A 27,759-nucleotide genomic window follows, 5' to 3' on the forward strand; every position below is an offset into this window, starting at 1 on the left:
AATTGAGCAATGATTTGAGCAGCAGCAGAAAAAGAAACAACTGAGTTAATTGCAGTAAACCTAAAAAATGAATTAGACTTAAAAATGGACTTAATGCCTAATGAATTATGCCTTTGTTGTAATAAGCCTAAAACTTTAATAATCCTAAAATGTAATAAGCCTAAAAACGGTTCAAAAAGAGCCAAATTAGCCTACGACTTTTTTTCTGACTTGTAAATTGTATTTAACAAATATTTCTACATAAACACTAAGAATTAAAGAATTACAATCCATATCTATTATCGCTTTGAAAGTCTGCTTTCAAAATCATAACTGAAACATATAAATTATAAATAAGCAGCTGGTTATGTTTTATTGTTCTCGTAAGTATTCTATCGATAGTCAGAGATCTTCAGTTGGTGTTATATATACATCCGCCAAAAGTATCCGGACACGTGGTTGTTATGGTGGGGGAATCATAATGGTGTGTGGGTGTTTCTCATGGTTTGACCTGTGTCCGTTAGTGCCTGTGGTTGGAAATATGAACTCTGAGATGTGTATGTGGACAATGCTGCACTGCAAACTCCATGGCAATATTTCGGCCCATTTCTCTACCAGCAGGAAAACTGCTCCATTGCCACATCGAGGCTTGCACAGACGTGGTTTGACGAAATGGGTATTCAAAAACTGGACTGGCCTTCTCAAAGCTCCGATCTAAGCCTCATAGAACACCTTTGGGACGAATTAGAGCGAAGATTACGTAAAATCGACCATCCTCACTGCAAGCACTCACTTAAGCTGTGATGGAAGTCAATTCCAGCATCGTGTGACTCAGGACGCTCTAAGTCCATACCACTGGGTGTCGTCCAGATACTAGGTGTCAGGACGCTCGCTCTAAGCCATTAGCACTGGGTGTCAGGACGCTCTAAGTCCATACCACTGGGTGTCAGGACGCTCGCTCTAAGCTATTAGCACTGGGTGTCCGGACGCTCTAAGTCCATACCACTGGGTGTTAGGACGCTCTAAGTCCATACCACTGGGTGTCCGGATACTGGGTGTCAGGACGCTCGCTCTAAGCCATTAGCACTGGGTGTCAGGACGCTCTAAGTTCATTCCACTGGGTGTCAAGACGCTTTATGTCCATACCACTGGGTGTTAGGGCGCTCTAAGTCCATACCACTGGGTGTCAGGACGCTCTAAGTCCATACCACTGGGTGTTAGGACGCTCTAAGTCCATACCACTGGGTGTTAGGACGCTCTAAGTCCATACCACTGGGTGTTAGGACGCTCTAAGTCCATACCACTGGGTGTCCGGATACTGGGTGTCAGGACGCTCGCTCTAAGCCATTAGCACTGGGTGTCAGGACGCTCTAAGTTCATTCCACTGGGTGTCAAGACGCTCTAAGTCCATACCACTGGGTGTTAGGACGCTCTAAGTCCATACCACTGGGTGTCAGGACGCTCGCTCTAAGCTATTAGCACTGGGTGTCCGGACGCTCTAAGTCCATACCACTGGGTGTCAGGACGCTCTAAGTCCATACCACTGGGTGTTAGGACGCTCTTAGTCCATACCACTGGGTGTCCGAATACTTTGGGCGTTAAGCAGCCCCTAGCCAAATTATTAGACGCACTATTAATTATCAGGTACGTTCTTGTATCAATTGATTAACATTGCAATGAAATACGTTAAAAATAAATACAAATGGGAAGTATATAAAAATCTGCTGAAAAAAAACCCATTAAATATACAAGTATTGCATATAAACTCGTGCAAAACATGTCATTATCAAAACGCTACAGTGCGTCTAATAATTTGGTCTAAATATTATAATATACAAATATAACCCGATATAATAAATATTCTACATTGATATAATATATCGTCTAATTTATCCTATCGTCAAATTTATATTATATATCGTCTAATTTAACCAATTGATACACGAACGTAAACTAGGGCAAACCTGTTGCAAAAACAATAAAGCTGTAAAGTATCACATGATAATTAAGATTTTACATAGAATCTTATAGTGCGTTTAATAATTTGACCAGGGATTGTAATGTATTATGCACATTGTTACATAATTAACTTACTTTATGTACATTTTTAGAATCTCGTCAAAAAAGAATTTTAAAATAAATGTGCACGGGACGAAAGATTGGGAAAAGCAAACTTTATTTCGTCTCAATATGAAAGGTACTAATTTAGGCTGCATGAAATGATTTTTCCCCTGTGGAATTCCCCTCTGCAAGTGATCAATGTCTTCCGCAGAAGATGACCTGATTCGATTCCTGGCATATCATTCGACAACAAAAGGAATTGATGAAACATGATAGTGTGTATATGGGAAGTAATTAGGGAAGGGAATAAAGAATAAAAGTAGAGAATATTTCTCCACTTATCCTGACGGACTCGTGGTGTTTCCGTAACAATGAACGACGAAATGTAGCGGATAAACTGCATGACATGTCATAAGTTCTGTACCTCGTATATAAAATAATATATTAGTAAACAGAGTATTGCAAAAGGTTAAAGACAATTAGAAAAAGAATTTTCGTTCATTATTAAAAAAAAATTCTTATATTTGAACTATTTAATTCGTTATTGAAAAAGATCGAATCCAGGACTCAAGAATCTTATTACATTTTTTTCTTAAATATTTATTTAAAACAACCATAGAAAGTAAAAGTTCCTCTAATAATTGAATGTAAGGTTTAAAAAATACATAAATATAACTGTTTACACTAAAAGCGCTAAAGCAGTTAATTCACACATTGCCTGGCTAATCCGTAGATTAACTATTTTAATCCGTTATAGTTCTGAATTGTCTTTCGCAATTTACCAAGGTTACCTGCGCCTCAATAGTTCCTGAAACGATAAAGCTCAAAAAAATTTTCAGATCAGTTATCAAAAATGCTCTAAGTCACATTTCTAATTTTTTTTAAATAGATCCTTTATTAAGTAAAGATTGATTTTTCTTTTTAATTGTATAAATATAATGTTGCCCATATTTGTAGGTCGTCGAAGTGAAGCCATGACACAGTATGAAAGAGCCATGACAGCCAAGCCGAACCACACAGTGGCCATAGTTAATGCGGCTAAATCTCTAAGAAGTTTAGAACATAGCAGAAGAGCCGAAGAGCTTTATAAAAGGTAACTTGTGAGTAAGACTTTCTCGGTGGAGAAAATTTGATTTTTTTTTCTTAAGAAGCGTAAGAGAATATAGTGTTTTTCATTACGGACTCTATTTCGATATTCTTAATATTACATTTAAAACGAACACATTATAATTCAATGGAAGATTATTTTTATTTCAAATATTTATCATTCGTATTCATATTTATGTTTCGACAATGATATGTGAACCGTAAATTGCAAGACAAACATCAAAGACGATAACACTGTACAACAAAATAAAATTTTCCTCTAAAAGAAAAACGTGTGTTTTGCATACATTTTAGAAAGAAAAAATGATGAATCTGTTATTATTTTTGGTTTAACACGCTCTAATTTTCCAAAATTCCACATTTTAACTCGACAACTTAACGTTCTTTAACAACTTAAAAGCAAAAGAAAGACTCTCAGACAGTGGAAATTTCTCAAACTTACCGATCTTTTTGGATAATTTTTTTTTTTTTTATCGTTGAAATTTTATTTTTTAATTTCATCATAATTTAATTCCTCATAAATCAGAATTAGAAGCATTTTATTTTTTAAAAAAATTATTAGGAGTACAAATTAGTTTCCGTTTTCAAATTAGTTAAGTCCGTTTTTAAAAGATGGCTCTGCTGTTGTGAATGTTTCATAGTGACAACTGGTATCGGTGGTTTCAGAGAGGTTAAACGTCTGCTAATAATATTCAGTTCACATCGTTTTGAGTTTCATGCAAAAACCCTGTTTTTTACTTTGTTGAATATGTCAAGTTTTGCTGTAACTAAGCACCGTTGCGAGAAAAACGGCCGGAATACGAGCAAAGACATGACAAAGTTATTCTTCTGCATAATAACGGTCGGCCTGGTGTCGCAAAAGTCCTGGTCGGCCTGGTGTCGCATATTATTTGGAAACGCTCAAGTGGGATATTTTACCGCACCCGCTGCATTCGTTGGACATTGCTCCTTCTGATTACTGGTTGTTCCGACGAATGCAGCACGATTTCACTTCCTTCGCAGAAATCGAAAATTGGCTCCTAACTGTGATCGCCTCAAAAGACGAGACATTTTTTCCTGGTGGAATTCAAAAATTGCCTGAGAGGTGGGGAAAAGTAGTAGCCAGCGATGGACAATACTTTGATTAATCTGTTCATTCATTTTGTTCTTAAATAAATGCATTTCTGATCACAGAAAAACGGACCAAACTAATTGTACTCCTAATATCTAATTCTGTTTCGTTAATTATGAAAAGACTTCTTTTTGCCTTTACCATTCCATTTCACCCGACTAAAATAAACTTCCAAAACTATTGATTGAACAGTATTTGCCCTTCTTTCTCTTGACCGTCCCGTTTACAATATAAACAAAGGTCTTTTTTTTTATAATATTCTCTTACAGAAAAAATATTGCTTTGAAGAATGTTTCAAGGAGAAGAACTGCTCTTTTTCTAGAAGCTAAGAAAAAAAAAAGAATAAGAACTTCTGTCAATTTTAAGTGGAACTGAGAAAAATTGTCTCAGATATATTTTAAGCATACTCTTTTTAATTTTGACTAGTTTGAGAGAAATTAATTTCATCTCTTTTTACTCAATGACTTATCAGTGTTAGTCAAATATGCATCAGAGTTTAATGTTAGTTAAGTTAAGTTAGACTCTGAACTAACACTTTATAACATTTAATGTTATAAAACTTTACCCCCAAAAAAAAATCTAAATGAAATTTTGTAAAATTGTACATTTTTCAAATTTAAAATTACATTACGATTGATGAACTCTTAGTGACGATTTTATAACCGTCGTTGAACAGCCGACCCAATTTTTTGAGTTTACGGCTACTGGTGTTCAACTCTGTAACCTTGTCATTTTAAACCCAATCCTGACGACAAGGGAACTCCTGGATCAAGTATTGGGAGAAATTTGCCTTCGCGGAGGACTTTTTGATGATGCTAACCCTCATTTGCGTTACATGAAGAGGGAAACCACTAAAGCATTCCACGGTTAGCCTGACGGCTAGGGGACTTTAACCCATGATCCGTCTACTACTGAGGATATTTTAGGTCAGCACTGTGGTCGGTGCAAGCCGAATGCAGAATTTGTATCGACCAGCCTTCGCTGGAATTCGAACCCGTTCACCTCATTGGAAGGTGAATGCTCTGTCCCCTGAGCCATTGCGATCGAAATTATTTTTTTTCTATCCGTCGTTGAACTGGCCCAATTTGTTGGGTTTACGACATTTGATGTTCAACTCCGTAGCCTTGTAATTTTGAACCAATCCAGAAGACAAGGAAACTCCTGGATCAGTACCCCCAGAGGTATTGATTTGTTGTGGGAACATGGAGGACTTTGAGACTCGACAGATTTAACGTTCATCAGTCACCATTTACTACACGGGGAGTCTTCGGCACGCGGTGATCGAACCCACGACCTTTTGAACATGGACCCAATGCCCTACCAACCAGACTATCCCGGCCCTGATCGAAAGTAATTTTATTTTATTTTATAACCGCCGTTGAACAGCCGACCCAATTTCATGGGTTTACGACTACTTACGTTCAACTCCGTAGCCTTGTAATTTTGAACCAATCCAGAAGACAAGGAAACTTCTGGATCAGTGCCCCCAGAGGTATTGATTTGTTGTGGGAACATGGAGGACTTTGAGACTCGACAGATTTAACGTGCATCAGTCACCATTTACTACACGGGGAGTCTTCGGCCGGCGAGGATCGAACCCACGACCTCTTGGATATGGGCCCAGCGCCCTACCGACCAGGCTATCCCGGCCTGATCGAAAGTAATTGTACAAAATGGTTATCATCAAATTTAGTATTGTTGTATCATTTTATTTTCCTTCCTAGTTTTTCAAAAGTCGTATAAGAAGTACTGCCCACTCTCCATATTCTCCAAATTTTTCTCCCACTGAACCCGTTCAACTTTTAGGGGATATTTATTAATTATGTAGCCCGAATTCAAAATGAGTTTGTTGATAGTATCTGCTTCCACTTGCGCTTTATAAAACTTATTCATGTTTTTAATTTAAGGAACGTGTCTTTTACATTTTCTACGAATGTTTAATTTTCTTAAAACCCAAAATCCTTAGCGTATTTTTGTTCAGAATTTCTGACTAGCAGAGATGAAAGACCGAATTAATTATGTTTATAATTTTTAAAAATTTTGCCCGAATAAACCAAATCAAAGAAAAATAAATAAAATACAGTAAAACCTGTTTTTGTGCGGTGGATAGGGACCGCATAAAAGAAATCGCACAAAAAAATTTTCGAAATTTTCATCATATCTTACATATAATAAACAACTTCGTACGATACACTACCTAAAAAAATTTTTATGCGGTGGAGAGGGACCGCATAAAAAAAGTCGAACTTAGAAAGTACATCAATGATTTATGAAATAGATGAGAGAATGCTTTCAATTAATTTAAATATTTAAATTGGACCTAAAGAAATTGTAAAAATATTTCATTTTACATTGTACATATACATGGAGAAGTTTTCAAATTATACATTAAATAGTGGAATTGTCTGTCTTTTTACTTTCTTTTGGCTATAATTATTCATTTTAAGTGAGTACTTATGTCTAAAAATAAAATAAAAGTCATAAAAACTACATATAAATAGAAATAAAAATAAATAATTTATTTTCCTTTAATCTCACGATAAAATGAATCCTTAATCACGTGAATAGTGTATAAAACTCTGAATACGAAGCTTATACTTGTTCGCGCGTCGGGAGACAATATGTACATAACTGACTCTGCCTTGTCAGGAGATTTGTTTAAAATAAATGAACAGAGCATCGCGAAGTCCAGATACATCGTTGTCTCATTTCCTGCAGAGGTTTTCTTTAACACAAAGTCTGTGGAAAAAAAATTCCATGCCTCCCAAAAGTGGTCGTTAATAGAGGAGGTCGATAAAGCGAGGTGGGCTTTCCTAGATGTTTCACTGTATTATTTCCTCGTGTTCTAAGGGGATTTCCCTTCGAGTCGGACGACATGAAACTTTGAAAAAGGACGCTTTAAAAAGATCACAATGGATTGCTTATAATTTTTATTCATTCGTATATCAGAATAATTTTTTGTAAAAATTCTTGAATTGTAATTAAAATGTTAATTAAAAGAGGCTTAATTGACGAGTCTTGGGAACGATATCTTTTGACTGGCAGTACAAGCCTTCTGCTTGCATGGTTATTTCATTTATATCAATTTCAAAAATTGATTTTTTTTTTTTAAATTTTAATTGGGTATAATATGAAAAAAACACAACTACTTCGATTTAGTAGGAACAACATATGACGCAATGCTAAACGAATGGAATTTAGTTGTTGTTTATTTAGTTATTGTTATTAGTAGTTGTTGTTATTTGTTTTAGTTGTTGTTGTTTATTTAGTTGTATTTAGTTTCAATAATTTTTCTTTATAATGCAATAAAATCTGGCGAGCAGCTATTTAAACGATCGAACACTTCGTTTGTTTATTTGTGGCTTGAAGTTAGGCTCGCAGAAAATGCCGTTCATGGGTTAAATTTAGTAGGAACAACACAACCTGTGACGTAGGCTATATTATACCCAATTCATGGATTGCAAAATAAATTAAATCATTCATGCAAGCATTAAATCTACTTATGATAAGTTCATAAATTATTTTCATGTTGAAGTATTTTAACTTTCCCGGGAAGAATCATGTACTGTCCCTGACTATATTTTTAGACGCACTATAAGATTCTATGTAAAATTATAATTATGAGGTGATATTATTATACAGCTGTATTGTCTTAACACGACTGAAACCGGTTTGTACTTGTTTACGTTCATGTATCAATTGGCGAAATGAGACGATTTATAATATAAATTCGACAATTCGATAAATTAGACGATATATTTATTACATAAATATAGAATATTTATTATATCAGGTTTTATATTAGTATAATATAATAACTAGACCAAATTATGAAACGCACTGTTGTTTTTTTAATAATAACATGTTTTGCACGAGTTTATAGACAATACTTTTAGATTTAAACATAAATGTAATATTGTTTTATAGAGGAGATTTTTTATATACTTCAAATTTGTACTTATTTTGACATATTGCATTACTATGTTAACAGATTAATACACGAACGTAAACAAGTTTAAACCGGTTTCAGCTGCGAAAAGTATTACCTGATAATTAAAATTTTACATAGAATCTTACAGTCAGTCTAATAATTTAGCCAGGGAGTATATGTTTAAATCGGAAAACAAAGATTCTCTACTCAAATATTTTTGAAAATTCCATCTCCGAGTTAAATCAAATATTAATTTAATATTAATTTTAGTGGCAGAGACACTCTTTCCTTAATTCTATTTCCCGCATGGTAAACAACTAATTCCGAAATCGCAGGAATAGTTTCCCTCCAACCCCCATTCTTCTTCTCCGAAAATTTCAGCTTCGCAAACTTCATTTCTTCACTTCCCTTCAGCCCATGTACCCTCAAAGGCCGCGTCCCTAGAAATGGCCTTGGCAATACCACGTGATTGCTCCAGTAGTCTCTTCGTTATCCTCAAATAAGAGAAAAGAGAAGATTCATAATCATCTTAAGAAAACTCTTTCCCGGGCAGAGAAAATGTAACTTTTGCCCTCTTATTTGGTGACGTCTTAGTTAAGGTGATTCGAGTAAGACTTTGCCTTGGGCGATGTTTAAGTGAGGGGGCAAACACGTTGCGGTTTAAGAGACAGCAAATACATGCGCGATGTCTCGTGGGGGAACAGAGACAAATTGAGACACGTTCTTTGCCCCGAGCGCGGAGATGAAAATTTATTACTAACGCAAGACGGATCCGGTTGCCATGGTGATGATTTTGAAATCGCCATTTTGGTTATGTTTGCATAAGAAGCTTTACACATTTTATTTGCCTTCCCTTCCAGCATACATATCTCATTTTACTGATAAATAAACAGTGTTCTTATAGCGGAATGGGATTAGGCTAAGTAATTAGTGTCGGTAAGCATCGATAATGAGCCTGGATTTGATTTTAGAATTTGAAGAAGGCGTAGAAATTATTAAGTAAAATTTATTTTGTATTTATGTTGGACTTGCGATTATTGTTATAAAATTTTGGATCGTGAACGAAAAAGGCTTAAATGTGATCGAATGTGACGTCATCACAACACATTATTTAGTTTCTTTTCGTCCTACTCACAGTGGAGGTTTCCATGGCAATTCTTAACGGGTCCACTTATTCTGTGGATTTAAAGAGTAGACACTACAATTTCTAATGCGAAGTACTTCTCCTTATGACCTATTTATTTTCCCTCCAGCCGTTTAGGACCGTGGTCACGAGATTATCCTAAGATTATAATAATAATTCCGTGATCACGAAATTATCCTATGATTATATCCTAAGATTATACTACGAGATTATAATCTATATATATATTTCTCTTACCCGGCGACAAAAAAAAGCCTCATTACAACTCCCGAATGGCAACGCTACAAAATCGACCAATGATTGCCGCTCCAAATGTCACATGCCAAATCTAGCTGAGGTTGCTCAACGCATAGCGCTTTTAAAAATGGAAACTGAAATAACCTTAAGCTAGGCAGAAGTGAGTAGTCTTTGTCGATAGATCTCTATTTTAGTATTTTGTTGAAAGCGCTTTTTTCACGAATTTATATATTATGAATTTATTTGACTATTTTTGATTTATATCACGAATTTATTTGTTTTATTATTGTTATTAGTTTTTTATTGAAAAATGAGTCTTAGTCGTGCTGTTACGCTTTAAGATTTTATACAATAGCACATTTCTAATAGGTTTAACGAATTGCATGTCATTTATTTGAATTCAAATTTATTTTAATGACTTAGTATTTACTAAAAAGATGTATTTTTTTTTTAAAGTTGTTATATGGATTTGAATGATTGTTTTGAAATCTTAGAATCTTGTGCATTTGCAATGTACCTAAGTTAGTAGCGAGCGAAGCAAACCATATAAGATTGCGCAGCAATTTTCGGGGGTTAGCGAGCAGGGGGAGCAGCCCACTAGTAATAATAATTATTATAATTATATAATTATTCTACTAATTATGAATTCTTTCTACTATTTAGGGCCTTGGCAATACAGAAAGATCCTCAAGTGATGGATAATCTGGGTATGCTGTACTTAGCGACTGGAAGGTACCGCGAGGCTAAATTTCTTTACCAGTACGTTATACAACATTATCCAGAGCACAACGACAGTAAACTGCATTTTGTAAGTACATTCATAGCGTTAATTTGGAAGTTATTGCAGCAATTCAAACTGCAAACGATTCTGTTTTTTGTTTATTATTATTTGTTTAAAAGATAACTGCAACCCCTTTTACTAGCTCACAGCTCCGCTTGAGCAAAATTGAGTTTCTCGGAGAGTTTATTGCTCGTTCTTAATTATTCATCCGTTTATCCGTTTGGAAATCAATATGGATAATTTCCGTTTCAAATTCAAATGACGTTAACAGGACTATATTTAAGAATACACGAAACAACGAGTATAGATTGCAGGTAGATTTTTTTTTCTGTATAGATACAGCTATAGAAACAAGATTTAAGAATGTAACTAACTCACATAAGATCGACCAAAATTTAAATACATATATATATAATTTAGTATTATTATAAAGATAAATTATTTACATTAATTGATGTATAGATCATCTATTTGGTTAAAATAGAAGAACTAGGAGAAGTTTCAATTAACATATTGTTGATACAATGTATGTGAAGAGTTAAATATTACATACATTGCTATTGATAGAATGTCAGAACGCACCATGTTACCGTGACAAAAGTTATATTGAATGGTGAAAATATCTTTGTGGTTAATTGGCGGTATTTTTTTGTACAAAAAAGCATTTACTGCGAAAATTGCGTAGGAGTTATTGACTAACTGCGATAAATTATTACGTCATTCTCTGTGAAAATAATAAATATATATACTAAGTATCATTGACATCTGCCCTCCAAACTGGTAAGTTCGTTTAATTATAATGTACAGTTAGCAAAAGAAGAAAAATACATCACCCTGAGTAACTTTCGCTCTAATGATCAGATTTTCGCGAATTAAGTGTCAATCTTAATGGTTCTAGAGGTGTCCTCAAATATGCTAATTAATTAGTGCTAATTACTAATTAAGTTTAGAAATTTGACACATAATTTAAAAGTATCTAATTTTACATATCAAAATACAAAATTTGAACGAAATCGGCCGAATAGTTCTTGAGAAATTGAATTTCAATAAAGTCAGGTACTTAAAATTTGATTCCCCCGGAACTATTCGACCGATTTTGCTCAAATTTCGCATTTAGCTATGTAAAATCACGTTTTTTTTTAAATGATAGAAAAAAATGTATATCTTGCATTTAAAAATTTCGTCGACCATCATTAAATAAAATAATAAAAATAATAAATATTTACAAAAAGTCATATTTTTGCGTGGAATTATTTTTAGATAAAGGAATTTTATATTTGCGTTGAAAAAATTTTGAATTCGCTTAAAAAGATTCTAGAGATATAGCGAAATACGGAAAAAGTAAAATTAACATCAAGGGGTTCAAACTTTCATATGCTCTTCTGACAAAACTTTTGGTACCCTATTTCCCATATTGCGGCTACACCAATATTTTAGGGGTAAGAAATCTGAATCCGTCGAAGAAAAAAAAGTTTATTCATAGAAAGTACGTTTTTGTGTCTGATTTTGTAACTCAAAATATAGTCTACAATTGGTAATTAGCATATCTGAGGTTACCGTCTCGAGCCCTAAAGATTGAGTCTAGAACCGGAAAATCCGATCATTGGATCAAAAGTTATACAGGATGGTTCGTTTCTTTGCGCACTCTACATTTAAAAAAATGAACGTATACATTTCTTAAAAGAAATTGTTTTGTTTTTCTTCTAAGCCCTTCATCATACCTAGATTTTTCTTATACTAAAGCATAACTATTAATCCCTTAATTTTACTATAAATCACTTTTGAATTATTATGATTGATTTTAAATTTTATAAATTTCATTGGGGATGCTGAACTATCTGTTCTTGCACATTTTGCCTTCATTTATTCACTTCCTATTTTTTTACTTTTCTACATGGTTTACAATACTTGATTTATTGTTTTAAATTTACACGTCATCGACAGTGTGATGTTCTCTTATGTGTATCAATCTTTGTTAGTTTTAATTTTACTGAAATTTTGTAGTGTTTGGTTCTCACGTGACAGCGGGTCAAACCCTTATCCGAAAACTATCGGTCGCTATTAATCTTTATACTAAAACAAATTTTTGAAATGATTGTATGAATTCGAAGCCATGCCCTGCATGTGAAATCAATCCTACGAAACTCACCAACTCATTCAAAACTGAGAGAAGAAATATTCCCAAAACTAAAATTCCCGACCTTCTAAAGCTTCCTAATCAGGTTCCTCTCTCTCTCTCAGAAGAGCTGAATTTAAATCAAATGAAAAGTATAGGGTCATCATTAAAATTCCTGTGTGGACAGTGTTTCCTTCATTAGATGACCCTCTTTCAATTAAGGCCTCTCACTCCATGAAACAATGTCCACGGTGGAACTGGGGGCGTGGACAAATTGCCTGGGGGTGCAAAACCTTTGTTCCTCAGCGGTGGACATCAGTAGAGAAATCTATTCACTGCACTAGGTGCGTGGAATTCAATTTCCATGTTGGAACAAAGGTGCACCCCCTCCCCTTTTCACGGAATAGAGAGGGCCCTTAGGGGTCAGGTGACCTCAGTCAAGAAGCAAGTACGCCCGATAAGCAATTAATTTAAATTGAAAAGCGGATTAATTAATTGGTAACTCACATTGGATAATAGGAGCTGTCCCAATTGTATCGGAAAATTAAAAAAAAAAAAATTTAAGTTTTGATTGCTTTTTTACGATGACTGGTTAACTATTGGTAAAATGCTTTTTTTTCTGGTTTGACTTCGATAAACGTCACAACATTTCAAATCATGGGTTGCTAAAACTGTCTCCATTGATGTTTGTCGGTCGTCAGATTGGTTTTCAAATTCTGTGTACATACGTGTTTCAAGACGTCACAAAATACTTTTCCTTCCTCAGTATTCATATTTATATTAAAATCACCGTCAAGACAGTAATTATAAGTTAATAATAAAAAGAATATAAAAATACTTTAAATTATTATTATATAAATACATTAAGAATGACTGCTTTTGAAAATAAAAATACAGAAAGAATTCTTAAGAAAATTATCAAACAGCAGCGGTCGCCATAGCAACGCATGCAGTAACAACGCATGCGCATTGTTTACTGTTACTCTAGAACACGGTTGAAAAGTGTGATGACGTCCAAATAAAGTGCGCACGCCATAAAACCTGAAACAAGACCCATTTTGCCAAATGGTAATAAAGCATTTTCCTTTAATAATTTTCCCTCGTTTAAAATCCCTATCAACAATAAAATTCCTATCAATTCAAATTATAGTTCGTTCATCAGGAGTTGGCACTTGGCTCCACCCCCTCTGACGCAGAGTTCATTTCAGCGCGGGAGTAAGAAGAGAAACATTTCCACCCTTGAAATTGAGACAACCCTTAATGCGCACCAAACACAAATAGTGGCTTCTTTTTCAGTCACTTACTTCGCTTTATCATCTGCTATTATACCTTTCGTTTCTCTAACTAATTAAATATATTTTAAATTTAAAAACTGCTGTTTTCCCATCAAAATGTCTCAAAAAGGACAAACTATTCACTCAAAAGAGAGAAATGCCATAAATATTGGTTCGAAATATCAAATTTATGAAATATTCAATGTTTTAAAAAATGCAGATAAAGTTTGTGAAATTAATATTTTTTGTCATATGATCGCCAAATAGCAACCTTGTTCAGGATTGCTCACAATCTTCTCCCAAAAATAGCGAAATAGTATCGTCGCATACCACGTGATGAAGGCGGAGCCAAGTGCCAACTCCTGGTGAACGAGCTATACTATTTAAGATACGAAAAAACAAAATCCCTATTGCAATCCGACAACTCGCAATACATGAGGATGGATGTATCAAATAACAAGAAGTGTTTGGAGCCAGGAAACAGTTTGAAAAAGATTAATAGAAACACCTTCAAGTTTCAACCTCCAGTTTAAACATGTTTGATGTTTATTGCATTTGCTCTCATAGACAGCAATTTGTTAAATTTCATTATTGCGTTTGATTTTTCCTGTCTTATTTAGTTTTTATGTCCCCCGATGGTTTTATTTTTTGAAAGGATTCTAAAAATATATATTAAGGGTGGACTTAACGAAACACTATGTATAATCATATAGTAAATAAGATTACCTCACAAAAAATTAGTTACCTCTGGAGAAATCTTGAACAGCACAATAAAGGTGGATGTGTGAAAATTTGGAGTGTTTTACTTGTGCACAGAATCGACTCACTAAGGGACTACCAACGTGAATGTTTATTTTATTTTAAATGTTTATTTTAAAATTCTGAATGATCAGCTGTTTCTTTTTAATCAGTATCTTCATGATGAGTATGTTGTTAATGATCTTTTTATTAAGAGGAGAACATCTTAATAAGTCTACAAAATCACCTGACTTGAACCCTATATGAAAATTTTTGGATACGGTGCATCAGATAGTAAAACGCTGTAATCAGCACCTTCACAATCATGTAAATTTCCATGATCAGATCCTGAATGAACGGTTTGAAATAGGTACTACGTATCTGCAAAACCATTCAAGCCCACTTTCTTTTGCAGGTACAGTAACTTAATGTTTTTACTTGTATGTAAAAATTTTAACTGGTCCGATAATATATCCCTAATACATTTATAAAAAAATAATATTTAAAAATTGTTAGAATACGTTGTTGTTGTGGTCTGCCATTAAGGCAGAGAGGGTGCAATTGCTCTAGTTTTCCAGTGGCGCCATCTATGGCCAAGAATTCAACCACATCCATTCGTCACACCCGTTTATAGGTTCAACCTAGTCATACATTCTTCCACAGATCACAATTTTGACCTGAACCAGAGAATTATCAATCTCCAACTCAGTACCCCCAAAAGTATAATTTCTTATGGGAACATGAAAGACTTCATGACCCGACAGATTTACCGTGCACCAGTTACCTTTTACTACACGGAGAGTCTGCGGCCGGCTGAATTCGAACTGAAGAGTTTCAATAAACGGTTATGATGTTATATCGTGTTCATCCTAAGTTGAGCCATTTATAAACGAAGTATTTATAGTGTTTCTCATTTACTTTTCGACGAATGTCACTACGCAGGTTTCTAAAATTTTTGGATCGTGTCAGATTATCTAATTTCGGTTAATCGAGAGTCTGGCCAGTGGTTGCTTTCCTTTAGTAAACATTTAAAACGCTCTTATAAGAGAGTCTAATTTCAGAAAATAAAAACTAGGTCTGCATCTGTTTTGACAGGAACTCCTGCTTATCTTCAATTTATTACATAGAACAAATTATTTGAATATCTTTTTGGAACTACTCCCCCATCAAAATCATTCCACCACTGCGTAAGCTAGTGTAATTTCGAACACACTTTTTTTTTGTCGTCGTCCTGAAATGCAAAGACTTCGTGTCAACGACAAATTATTTTTCTTTTTCTTTCAGCTAAGTTTCTCTTTTACAGGATGCAATTTTCCGGTATCTTGATTAGAAGAAGGGGGTGGACAGATTTTTGGGAAAGAAAACGGGAATAATCAATGAGGGGTTGTGCGAAGAAAAGAGAGAAGGTGGAAAAAAATAAAAATAATAATATACAGTCGGCTTCCTTGCTGATTGAATGAGAAATTTAATTAACCGTTTAAAAAATGAGATTGAAAAATATTCATTTTCCGAAACATATGGCGATGCAGTGAAGAAAATAATTCTAAACCAACCGTGGCTTTAATGGCGGCAGATTGAGGAACTTTTTTTTTTAATTTTTTTTTCACGCTCCTTCAAATTTTCTCAGATTCCTATCGCTGTTCTTATTTTATTCTGATACCAAGTATCAATTTCATTTCCTCCTTTATTTACCTGCCACGCGCTTATTACCTGACAGCTCGAATTTATACACAAAAAAAAATTGTTTTCAAATTATTAAATCAGTTAAAATAATTTTGTCGTTTCGAGGTAAATAAGTATAAATTAAATTCTAATATCGGAAGAAGGATGATTTTAAAAAATATGAAGTTTTAAATTATTAAACGCCATTTTGTCCATCATTTGTCGAGTTTTGGAAATGAGTATTCATCCTATGTATTTAGTTTGGTGTCATTTAATTCAGCTTCAAAAATACATACCAATCACATAAAATTACTGTAAGATTTGTTTTAATTCGCGATCGCAACGCTCGAGTACGCCGTCTAGCGGGAGCCTGTAAATATCGGACATTAATTTATCACGTTTTCATTTAGTTCCATCAAAGTCATTGACTGAATCAGACGCCATTTTTTAGCAGCAAATAAGAAACAAAATTTCCCTAAGGAAAAGGCCGAAGAACTTGAAAAAAATCTCCAGAATATTAGTAAATCTTTCAGGAACAGAACACGCCAAACATTTGAAGAAAAATTCCGCAATAATTTTCAATTTCTATTATCAACAAACTTGCAACTGATGACTTCCGATTTCGGATACTGTTACAGATGTGTGTATGTGTGTATTAAGGTAAAATGCATTTCTTCTGTCTTCAATTCATTACGAATTAAAGTGAAGTCAACATTGCTTTCGTCATTCCAGTGAATAAATATGAATTCAGAACATACCGAATTGTAATATTTATAGCATATTCTTCTTCGTTATAGAATAGTATATATTTCTGTATCCATATAATTCGGAAAACAACAATAAAAAATTATCCAAGTTACTTGAAATAGTGCCATTTGTGCTGATTCTTAATTAATTTAAATCGTTTTCTTGGTAAGTTTTTTTTAATTTTGAAAGAATAAGTTCAACTAGAATTCAGCTATTCTGTTTTTAGCTACATATTCAAATTCATATCAATTATAAAATTTTGCTGTGTAGTATGTTATCTAAAAGTAATGAAGGTATAAACTATGTATCTATTATTTGAGAATAAAGTTTTCAAACAAGGAACTTATCATTTTGGAATTCTCCGGAAATCATAAATCAGGTAAGTGCAATGATTTTTACAATAAAAAATTTGCTTGTAAATATTTTTTTTTTCATTTGATGATGGTTCTCTACAGAATGGTTTTTTACGTCTGATTAAGAACTATAAGAATAATAAAAAAAGAAACAATGTGAAAGTTTTTATTTCAATGTTAAGAATTCTTAAAATCGTTTTTTTTATCCTAAGAATTCTTTATTTTCCGTTTTTTAGTTTATAATTTTTTGATAAAAATTGTTCTCAAAATACTTTTGAAAAATTAAATGGTATAACATTATGTGTTTATGTATACTTCTTGTATATTCCAATGTTTGAAATAATATGATTCAGAAAAGTATGGAATAAAAATTCGGTACTTAAGTATTAACGCCACCGCCGCTACAGATTTGGCGGTTTTTAAGTGCCGCCAATCTACACTTAAAATTTTTGCGAAAATTCATGAAATAAAACACTTTATTTAAAATCAAAATAGTTAATCGGATTTCGGTGGAAAATGAGCCGATATAGAGTTTAGCATAGATTCAAAACAATCATATCGCCATATGAACTCTGATGAATAAGATTCCAAATGAAATAACATTTCCAAAACGTACGTTTACCAAGATAAAGTTTTATGTTGTGGGAATTGGTACATTTTCGTTTTTTCGGTAAAATATTTCCCTCCTGAAAAAATAAAATTACATCTTGTTTTGTTTTTGGCAAATCCCAAAGACGAATATTCGTAGCACTAAAAATGGCGACAAAAAAGAATTGTTTTTTTTTTTTTTTTTTTTTTTTCGTCAGCATTCTTTATTTTACGTTTCTTAGTTTCTAAATAATGATTTTTATTGAAAAATTTTTTGATAAATATTGTTGTCAAAAAACGTTGTTTACAAAATTAAATTTCATAAAATTATGAGGCTTATGTATACTTTTTGTTCATTTTAATTTTTGAACTAATATGATTCTTAAAACTATAGAATGTAAAGTTTAAATAGGCCTTTCATGTTATATCATTAAATTTAGTAATACTATTTCTCGGGCATTAGGTTTTAATAAGAATATACATATTTTTTTCTGTTAATGTACAAATATTTTTCCGATGTGTTTTGGATGTTCCTTCACTAATAAAAAGAGATACCATTTTGTTTTTGGTTGTACAAGAAAGAAGATCAAGCATTTTTCTTTTTTAAATTTAATAAGCCACATTAAAGAAGGAACGTTGCAATGCTACACGCTACATTAACGACGTCTCCAGAGTAACTGAATGACGGTTCATATAGAAATCGCAGGTATGCGTCTCATACAACAACGCCCCCTATAGTTCGTTGCGATCGCGAATTCTTAATCGTTTTTCAGTCATAAAATTTTGAAAATCGTCTGCTCAAAAGTTTTTTCAGAAAGATACTCCTCAGATTTATTCTGTAGACTCATTCTGTGGATTTACTCTTGTAAAGTAATAGATTAATTTGATTGAAAAAATTCACTCAGTTTTTTACTTCTCCCGTGTGTTAATGTTTTGAAATAAGTGTACTTTTACATTATTTCTGAAGTTTTTTTTTATAAATAAAATTGCACTTTTCATTTGTAGGCTCAACTTTTAATTCAAGAGAGAAGTTTCGATCTCGCAGAAACTCTTTTGCTTTCAATCGGACAATCGAGAGAGAGCTTCCTGCATCTGGCATCACTCTACAATCGAACAAACAGAACAGCAGAAGTAAGTTAATTACTGCTTTTAATTTTATTTTACTAACTTTTTTCTAAATTTAGCTTAATAACTTCACACTATAGAATTTTCAACAAAAATATGCCAAATTTTGGAATTATGATAAAACTCTGAGAAATAGGAATATGTACGCCTATAAGAAATAGAACTATTATAAGAATACTAGGGGGCTACGCCCCCTGTTTACTGCCACTCACCAACACCGATTATTGCTTCACAATAATTGTTGTTTCTTAGCAGAAAACAGTTTCTCTACTAAAGTTAAAATAATTCATTTAACATCTATGTTTTAAAAGGAATTCTGTTTATTTATGCTTGTGCCACCACTTCCCACGTCCAAACATTATTATCCGCTAGTATTATAAATATTTAAATCTACTGGTGAACAGAAGTAATTTTTCTAAGTAATCATTTCTTGAGATAACATTTATATTGTTATAACATTATATTGTTCAAACAAAATTTGATGAACTCTCAACCGTAATTTAATATTTTCGCTTACGAAACTGGAGGATACATGAAATACTATTTTTGTTTGCATCTCATTGTGCTTGAAGCATGTCGTTAAGTTCTAAATCATTATACAGTTCTCTTTCACTGTAATTTATAACAGTGTATTAATGTTATTTGCACAAAAATAATAATTGTTGAACGGTTAATAAGATTGGAACACCTTTCTAAATAACTTTTATCTTAAAATGTAGCGCAGAATAAAATTATAATCGCAATAAAAATAAAACAATTATCTTAGTTTAAAACTCTTGAATGAAAAGCGTAATAATAGAAGTACAGGAAAATAACTTCAATTTTGGGATACAATAATATTTATAGAAAAACGATACCTTTATGATTTTTATGAATCTTATGCTGATGACAACGAAAACAATATGGAAATGAATGAGGTAAAACTGGATCCTACCTCATGATTTTCCGGCCAGTCAAAATGCAATGTAAAATTGCTACACCATCATTAGATTTCTATATATAGTACGAAAACAAAAAAAAATAATAAGTTTATTTTTTGTTTCTTAAGAACAGACAAAGAAAATTGCATACTAAGGTCATTCGAATATTTAGGGCGAATTCGAATGCAGATTATCTCTTTTAATCATGTGTTGCCAGTTTACTGCAGAAAATTTATTACTGTATTGAGGAGTTTCTGCATCTTAACGAACCTCTCACCAGTTTTTTAGTAAAAATAGGCCGTTTACAAAATATTTAATGTTGAAAATGAATATTTCACATAGTTTTTATTTTTAAGAGTGGACTTTATAAAAATCTTCCTCTGAAAAACTTAGTCCTATGAAGAACAACGTCTTGAATTCAGACCTTCGAATTTAACACCTTGAAAAACATGTTTTTCTTTTACAAAAGCAGGACCCTGGCACAAAAGAACAAATAGGTATAGTTTGTCTAAAGTAAGAACTTCCCCCGCCGCAAAGTCTGAGGCCATATCTTGCTATGGAAACAAGAATAGCGCATTTCAGGGAGGGTATAGCTTCCCTTTACTCTAGAGCTAACTCAGTAGTCGGAGGAAATGGATTCCCTTTCTTTCGCTGAACCGAGTCAAAACCTGTCCTAAACAATGACCCCTACTTCAAATAGTTGTACCTTGTTACCATAGTCACAGCCACGGAACCAGAAGAATGGTTAGGGGACTTTAGTCAAAATATATGTCACCCCTTATCTGTAACGCAGGTCTCAACATTAACTACAGTGTTTATAAAGTCTTGGGATAAGAAATCCCACCTATTAGAAGCTTCTGGAAGAAAGTGAAAAGCTGAACATTTTCAGTAAAAGCCATCCCAGACCTGCTCAATAGAATTCAGGTCGGAGGTCTTCATCTCCATGTAACGCAAATGCGAGTTTGTTCCATCACAATGTCCTACACGAAGGCTAATTTCTGCCATGAGTAACTTAATCCAGGAGTTCTCTTTTCTTCTGGAATAAGTTCAAAATTACAAGGCTACCGAGTTGAACAAAGGCAAACGTATACCCAAAATTGAGTCGGCTGTTAAACGATGGTTATAAATAAAGGAGGGTTGAGGAATGGTGGAAATTTGACAAGTCGTTTTTTAGGTTGGTGACGTCAGAAGACTGCTTTCAAACGCCTCGGTTTCAGTCCTCGTATAAATAGGATACTAAAGTTTATCAGCGAATGGAATGGCCAGCCAGAACTCCAAACCTTAATACTAATGACCATGTCGGGACTGTTAAGTCGTAACTCAACAAATTCACCCAGAAACCTCCCTTGGTTAAGAACTGACCCGGAAGACCAAATAATTTAAATACCATAACTGAGTGAGCTTTACAGGAAAGAATTTGAAACTCTTTTATCCAAATTATGTCAGCAGTTAAATAATATTTCTGAATTCCTATTTAATGAAATATATTGTTTTTTTTTCATAGATTACTTCATAAGTAATGCGCTAAAATGTAAAAGGTATCTGAAAATAAGTTAACTGCTTTCTGTAGCACTATTAAAAAAGAAAAAAAAATCTCTGATTTTAAATTCCTTTGAATGGTTTCAAATGTAACATACTAAATGGAGCTGTATTTTCAGCTAAGTATTGTGATCTCTACGTATAACCCTATATGTACCGGGTATTTTTCAATATACATACCGGGGGATAGTCCAATAACAATTTCGATGACCCACAAAGAATGCTAAATAGAAGTCAAATAATAAAAAGATACGGATTCCATCTTTTCTTCGATTAGTCTCAATAATTTTACACGCTGTTCAAAAAAATAACTTCAAACAGTTGAAAATCTAGAAATGTCTCATTAACATAAAATAGAATATCTCAACTCAAATTTTTCTCTTCGAAGTTATAGCTTTTAATTGGGAAAAAAAGAAATTTTTATTCAGCCGCAAGAGCATAAAAAGAAATAACAGATTTTGAACAATTTGGAACTTTAACATCGAAAATCTTTTTCTTTTTTTTTTTAAATTTTATTTCACATCTAGGGAGTGGCAACAGTTTTTGAAATACCAGATAACGGAATTGAAGCAATTATACTCCATAACTTCGTGAATGTGAGAATCTTCTTTGTAATAGTCGAAAAAAAAATCTGAAGTTGCTAAAAAAGAGTTATGATCTTGTGTGAAAAAAAAAATCTTTAAAATGTCCCGGAGGTTTAGAATTTCCAACTTTTTTACAGACATTCCTAAAGGACCTGTCGAAGAAACTGGTGTTGTTAATCAATGATATCCCTGAAAATACATTGTTTGAAAGAATTCTTGTTAAGGCGATAAGATAATTCTAACAGTTAAAATGAAACTAAGAAATATAATCAACCTCGAGTTCCCATTTCATATATTTTTTTTTTCACTTATTTCATCTAATTTCTTTACTTTAGAAAAAAAGTTCTAGTGTCATTAAATCTGAAATTTGAAAAAAAAAAACTTTTTATGGTGAAGAAATTAAGCGCTTTGGTTATTTTAACTTTAACTACTATTTCGTAATCCTTGTTAAAAACTCTAATTTTTTTTACAAATATTTATTTATGTAATATGAATCACAAATATTTTTGTGTAGATAACTTTCATTAAAATTTTAAGTTTGAAGTTTTTTATTAGTTTCAAATTTTTGAACAAAAAAAATTTAGTTACCTCACGAAAATCCTGAAAAGTTCAGGGCCCGCTCTAAGGATTTCAAATTATTATCCAGTAAATTAACCAAATATCAGAAGTATTCGCTAATTTTCGGAACTTTTCTTCCAATGCAAATCTAAAAAATTTCTTATGATTAATTTTTCCCCCATAGGAAACTATTTTACTATAGTTTGTTTCAGTCTTATATTATTTTGACCCATTGATTCAAATTGGTTATGATTCAATTGAATCATAACCAATTGGTTCAAATTTTTGAACACACACACAACCACATTGGTTCAAATTTTTGAACGAAAAAAATTAGTTACCTCACAAAAATCCTGAAAAGTTCAGGGCCCGCTCTAAGGATTTCAAATTATTATCCAGTAAATTAACCAAATATCAGAAGTATTCGCTAATTTTCGGAACTTTTCTTCCAATGCAAATCTTAAAAATTTCTTATGATTAATTTTTCCCCCATAGGAAACTATTTTGCTATAGTTTGTTTCAGTCTTATATTATTTTGACCCATTGATTCAAATTGGTTATGATTCAATTGAATCATAACCAATTGGTTCAAATTTTTGAACACACACACAACCACATTGGTTCAAATTTTTGAACGAAAAAAATTAGTTACCTCACAAAAATCCTGAAAAGTTCAGGGCCCGCTCTAAGGATTTCAAATTATTATCCAGTAAATTAACCAAATATCAGAAGTATTCGCTAATTTTCGGAACTTTTCTTCCAATGCAAATCTTAAAAATTTCTTATGATTAATTTTTCCCCCATAGGAAACTATTTTACTATAGTTTGTTTCAGTCTTATATTATTTTGACCCATTGATTCTAATTGGTTATGATTATCGAAAATTACAGTAATCGAATAAAAATATTGATTTGTTTCGAAAAATTCATTTTGACGTAATTTTGAGGATCGAATTAAATATATATTTTTCTTTCCAGTGGAAAAAAATCTTTCACCAAAACACATTTTATTCGCCAATTTATAATTTTATCTCATTTAGCAAGGTGGTATTATGCTTAGCGCGGGCCCTGAAAAGTGTATTCTAACGTAAATTACGTAAGAGTAATTTAAAGCATAATCTGCTAGAGTTTAGAACCAAGTGGATTCGACTAAAAAATGCTTGTATCCAGTTTAAATCAATAGCCAAGAATGCGATCTCATCAATAAAAATAATTCGATGTGTTACTGTCCCAATGGAGCCGGGATAGCATAGTCGGCAGGGTGCTGGGCCCATGTCCGAGAGTTCGTTGGTTCGAACCCGGCCGTCCGAAGACTCCCCGTGTAGTAAATGGTGACTGATGCACGTTAAATCTGTCGAGTCGCAAAGTCCTCCATGTTCCCGTACAAATCAATACCTCTGAGGGTACAGGATTGGAGATTGATCGTTCTCTGATTCAGGTCAAAATTACGATATGTGTTTGAATGAATGGGTCCGCCCTATAAGCGGATGTGACGTATGGGTGTGGCAGAAGTCGAATCGCCCTCTGCCGCTGAACAGGCATACGAAACCAACCACCTAACTGTTCCAATATGTTTCCCAAAATTTTAAGGAACTCAAGTCAGGTGATGTTGCAGAGTCATCGAGATATAACAAAGTATATGAGTGTTCATAAAATCGGTCACACGTTCTTCCAGTCTAGTAAGTTTTGAAGTTATCTCAAGAAATAAAAATAACCACTACATACTCCTCAGACAGATGTTGACTGATCGGCAACATCAGACTACCCCGAACGTGCTGGCTCATGTTAGAAGAAAACACCTTAATACACCACACCCCCATCTTAGGGATGATCAATTTTCTGATTTCTTTAAGGGTGACTCGTTTTTTGTCCGGTTATTTTATTGTGATGATAAATACAACTATTCGGTTTGCAGGCTCTGGATACTATTTTAAGGGCCCTGAATTTGTGCTCACTGTCAGAACCCGCTTGTGCGAGATACCATGAAGAACACGGTGACATATTGAAAGATATGGATGATTTTGATGCTGCAGAAGAGGTAACTTCATTATCTTCTCTTACACTTTCCTCTTGGTTGCACAATTTTCCCACTCTCCACAGTTTCCCTCTATCCGTTACCTTGGTTGCATGCAAGTTTTGCTTTTATTCCAACTTATTCGCATTATTTAGGTCGGCGGTGTTTTGTTTTTATAAACTTCGTGAATTAATAACACTCATTTCATTCCGATGAAAGCAATTATTTCTTGAACTAATTGTGACCTCATGCACCATACACTGGGATCTTCCCCACTGCAATTTCCGATGATTATCTTACAGATTTTAAAGAGACATTTCCTGTCTTAAAAGCTTGAAATTCTTTTTCCGCGTGATAAGAAAAGCGCAACACATTTTCCGTATACCAATATACAAATTTAGTGGATTAAAAATCGAGAAAAACCTCCATTATCTTTAAATTAGTGTTTTTGTTTATCGAAAAAAAAATTTAAATTTTAAAAATATGATGCCATAATTCGGTTATACGCGAGGCTTTCAAAGTAATAAAATACTCCTAGTATAGCTACCCAAAATTACGACTACTAAATACGACTACTGCTAAAATACGACTACCCTAAATGACCGAAATCAAGAGAATGTCGACATTCAGTGGTGAATCACATAGTCGATTATTTGAACGTCCAAAATATTTGTTACATCCGATTCGATTTTACAAAACCTATTCAATGATAACGATATTCGTTGATATTATTATATTGATTCGATATTTTATTATCTGCTGAAGATAGATTAGGAGAAACATTAGTGTTCGGAGTACTGGTTAAATGTGGCACTTGACCTTAAAAAAACATTAACGTAAGGCATACCGGGCAAATGTATACCGGGCAGTGGCATTTAACTAGACCTAGTATATACACTCTATAACAAAACAATCGAAGCACCAAGAAGGAGTTGTTCGATTGAAGCGAAAATTGGTGGACAGGTAGACAATGTACAGAATAGTAAATGATTAAAATTTCAGAACAATTGAATAATTTATTGCAGAGTTACAGTAACAAGTTCAATAAGGTGTTGACCCGCCTCTAGCCTGGATACAAGCTGCCACACGGCGTGGCATAGACCGATAAAGCTCCCGGATGGTCTCTTGCGGTATTTCCTGCAAAATTCGATCCAATTGTCGAACGAGGTCATCAACATTCCCTGCCAGAAGCAATCGCCTTCCCATCATATTCCAGACATGCTCGATGGGAGAGAGATCTGTTGATCTGGCAGGCCAAGGAAGAGTTTGACAAGTTTGCAGACAGTTCATAGCAACACGTGCCGTATGTGGTCTGGCATTGTCTTGCTGAAAAACCAGCTCAGGGTGCTGCAAAAGGAACGGTAGCAAAACAGGTCTTAGGATGTCGTCGACGTACCGCTGTGCAGTAAGTGTACCTCTAACGGCGACCAAAGGGGTCCGGCTGTCAAAGGAAATGACACCCCAGACCATAATGCCTTGTTGAGGGCCGGTGTGGCGTGCAATAGTAAAGGCAGGATCCCTCCTCTGCGTCTCCAAACACGTCTTCGATGATCGTCAGGACACAGTTGGAAGCGGGATTCGTCGCTAAAGACTATACGTCCCCAGTCGGCATCATTCCAGCCATATCTGTTCAAAACATTCATGCATACGAAATTTCAAAGCAATCGGATGATTGCTTCTTGGTGCGTCGATTTTTTTCTTATAGAGTGTATTTGGGACATTTAACAAAGCGACTATGTGATTGTCAACATTCACTAGTGGAAGTCATCAACCACCGAGCAGTTTCTACACACTATGAAGATTTCTAGATCAATCGGGATTTTACTCAGTGTTATAGAGCAATTTTATACAACTTACTGAGGTTTCTAGATCAGCCAAGGTCTTACTCAGTGTTATAAAGCAGCTTCTACCCACAATCGGGATCTTACTCAGTGTTTTGTGCAATTTTCGAGTTTAAAATATTTCTATGTTGCAGTTCTTAACATCAAGGTAGCCAAAGCATGATAACAATTTTACTAATTCTATGTTATTTGTTTAAAAAAAATTATAGTTAGTAGGTTTTGAGATTTATATTAATGCAGCATTTATGTACTTTTGTTTTTTGTTTAGAGTTACAAGATGGCGCTGAACTTGGATCCCAAACTTGCCAAGACGCATCAAAATTTAGCTGTCATCTACCACATGAAAGTAAATATCTACAGTTTATACAAAAAAAGTGCACTATTTTTATTTTCTAGTTATCCACATTCCGCTTTCATCTAAAAAAAGCTCATTTTAGGAACTAAAACTGTGGCAAACATTTTTAGAATTTGAACTTAAAAAATTTAATAAACATTTTTATAATTCATATGATGACATGTTTTAAAATTGTTTCTGAATTATGACTTGATAAACGCAATAAAATTAATGTAAAATTTAGAAAATACGAAATTATTGTCACAGTGACAGTTTTTCAGAATTACAATTCAACTGATATTTTTACAATAACTTAAATTCTTGAAAAAAATTTAAAGTTTCACAGTTTTTCAAAAATCAGAAAATTTAGAGTAACAATAAATATTTTTAGAGTTATACTAATATTTATATACTGATGACTTAATCTCTAAAACCAAGTTCATAGTTTCAAAATAAATGTATTTTAGGGTTATTTTCATATCCTTTAAGCTTTAAGAGTTTCGGCTCGACTATTTATTTTTTAGAATTATGACTCATAAAGCTCTAAAAATTAGTTAACTGGAACTATTTGAATCGGGGAGCCGTAAAGTAAGAACAGTTAATTTGTGATTAAACTTTCTTTCGGTTATGATTCAAGAAACAGTAGAATTAGAACCAAATAGATATGGGTTACCCAAATAAAAAGTGGGAGCGTATGATAGCATGAGAAATAATGTAATGACAGCAACGCCACCATCCAGGAAAAAAAAGGTAGTGGTAATAAAGGTTATTGGAAAATAAAGGTTATTGGACTCAACTAATTTAATAGCATCACATGACAACACTTAAAAGTGAATGTAAAGTAGAGTTAAGAAGGATGCACCCAGAACAGCTTGATGCAAAATGTAATCAGACTATTCCTTCGCATTTCATTCTTAGTATAGCAGAAATTGCATGAAACTTTATTATTCGATTAACTGTAGCCATTCGTAATAGATCATAGCGTTTGTTTGCCGTTAGTGTTGATAGCAAAGCTA

At 33.5% G+C, this 27,759-nt stretch overlaps 1 protein-coding gene across 1 annotated transcript in view; it reads left to right on the forward strand.

The window, feature by feature from the left end:
- The window catches only part of LOC107445955 (protein O-mannosyl-transferase TMTC1), a 380,735-nt gene that overhangs the window by 351,006 nt on the left and 1,970 nt on the right, over positions 1–27,759 (forward strand). The window contains exons 13-17 of the mRNA XM_071187075.2: positions 2,998–3,133; positions 10,234–10,378; positions 18,835–18,960; positions 24,470–24,592; positions 26,678–26,755. Coding sequence (XP_071043176.2) covers positions 2,998–3,133; positions 10,234–10,378; positions 18,835–18,960; positions 24,470–24,592; positions 26,678–26,755 — 608 coding nt within the window. The remainder of the gene's footprint in view (positions 1–2,997; positions 3,134–10,233; positions 10,379–18,834; positions 18,961–24,469; positions 24,593–26,677; positions 26,756–27,759) is intronic.

The sequence above is a fragment of the Parasteatoda tepidariorum genome, chromosome 9 (genome assembly GCF_982258835.1).
Source record: "Parasteatoda tepidariorum strain Cologne lab strain chromosome 9, Ptep-v5.0, whole genome shotgun sequence".
NCBI classification, from domain to species: Eukaryota; Metazoa; Arthropoda; class Arachnida; order Araneae; family Theridiidae; genus Parasteatoda; species Parasteatoda tepidariorum.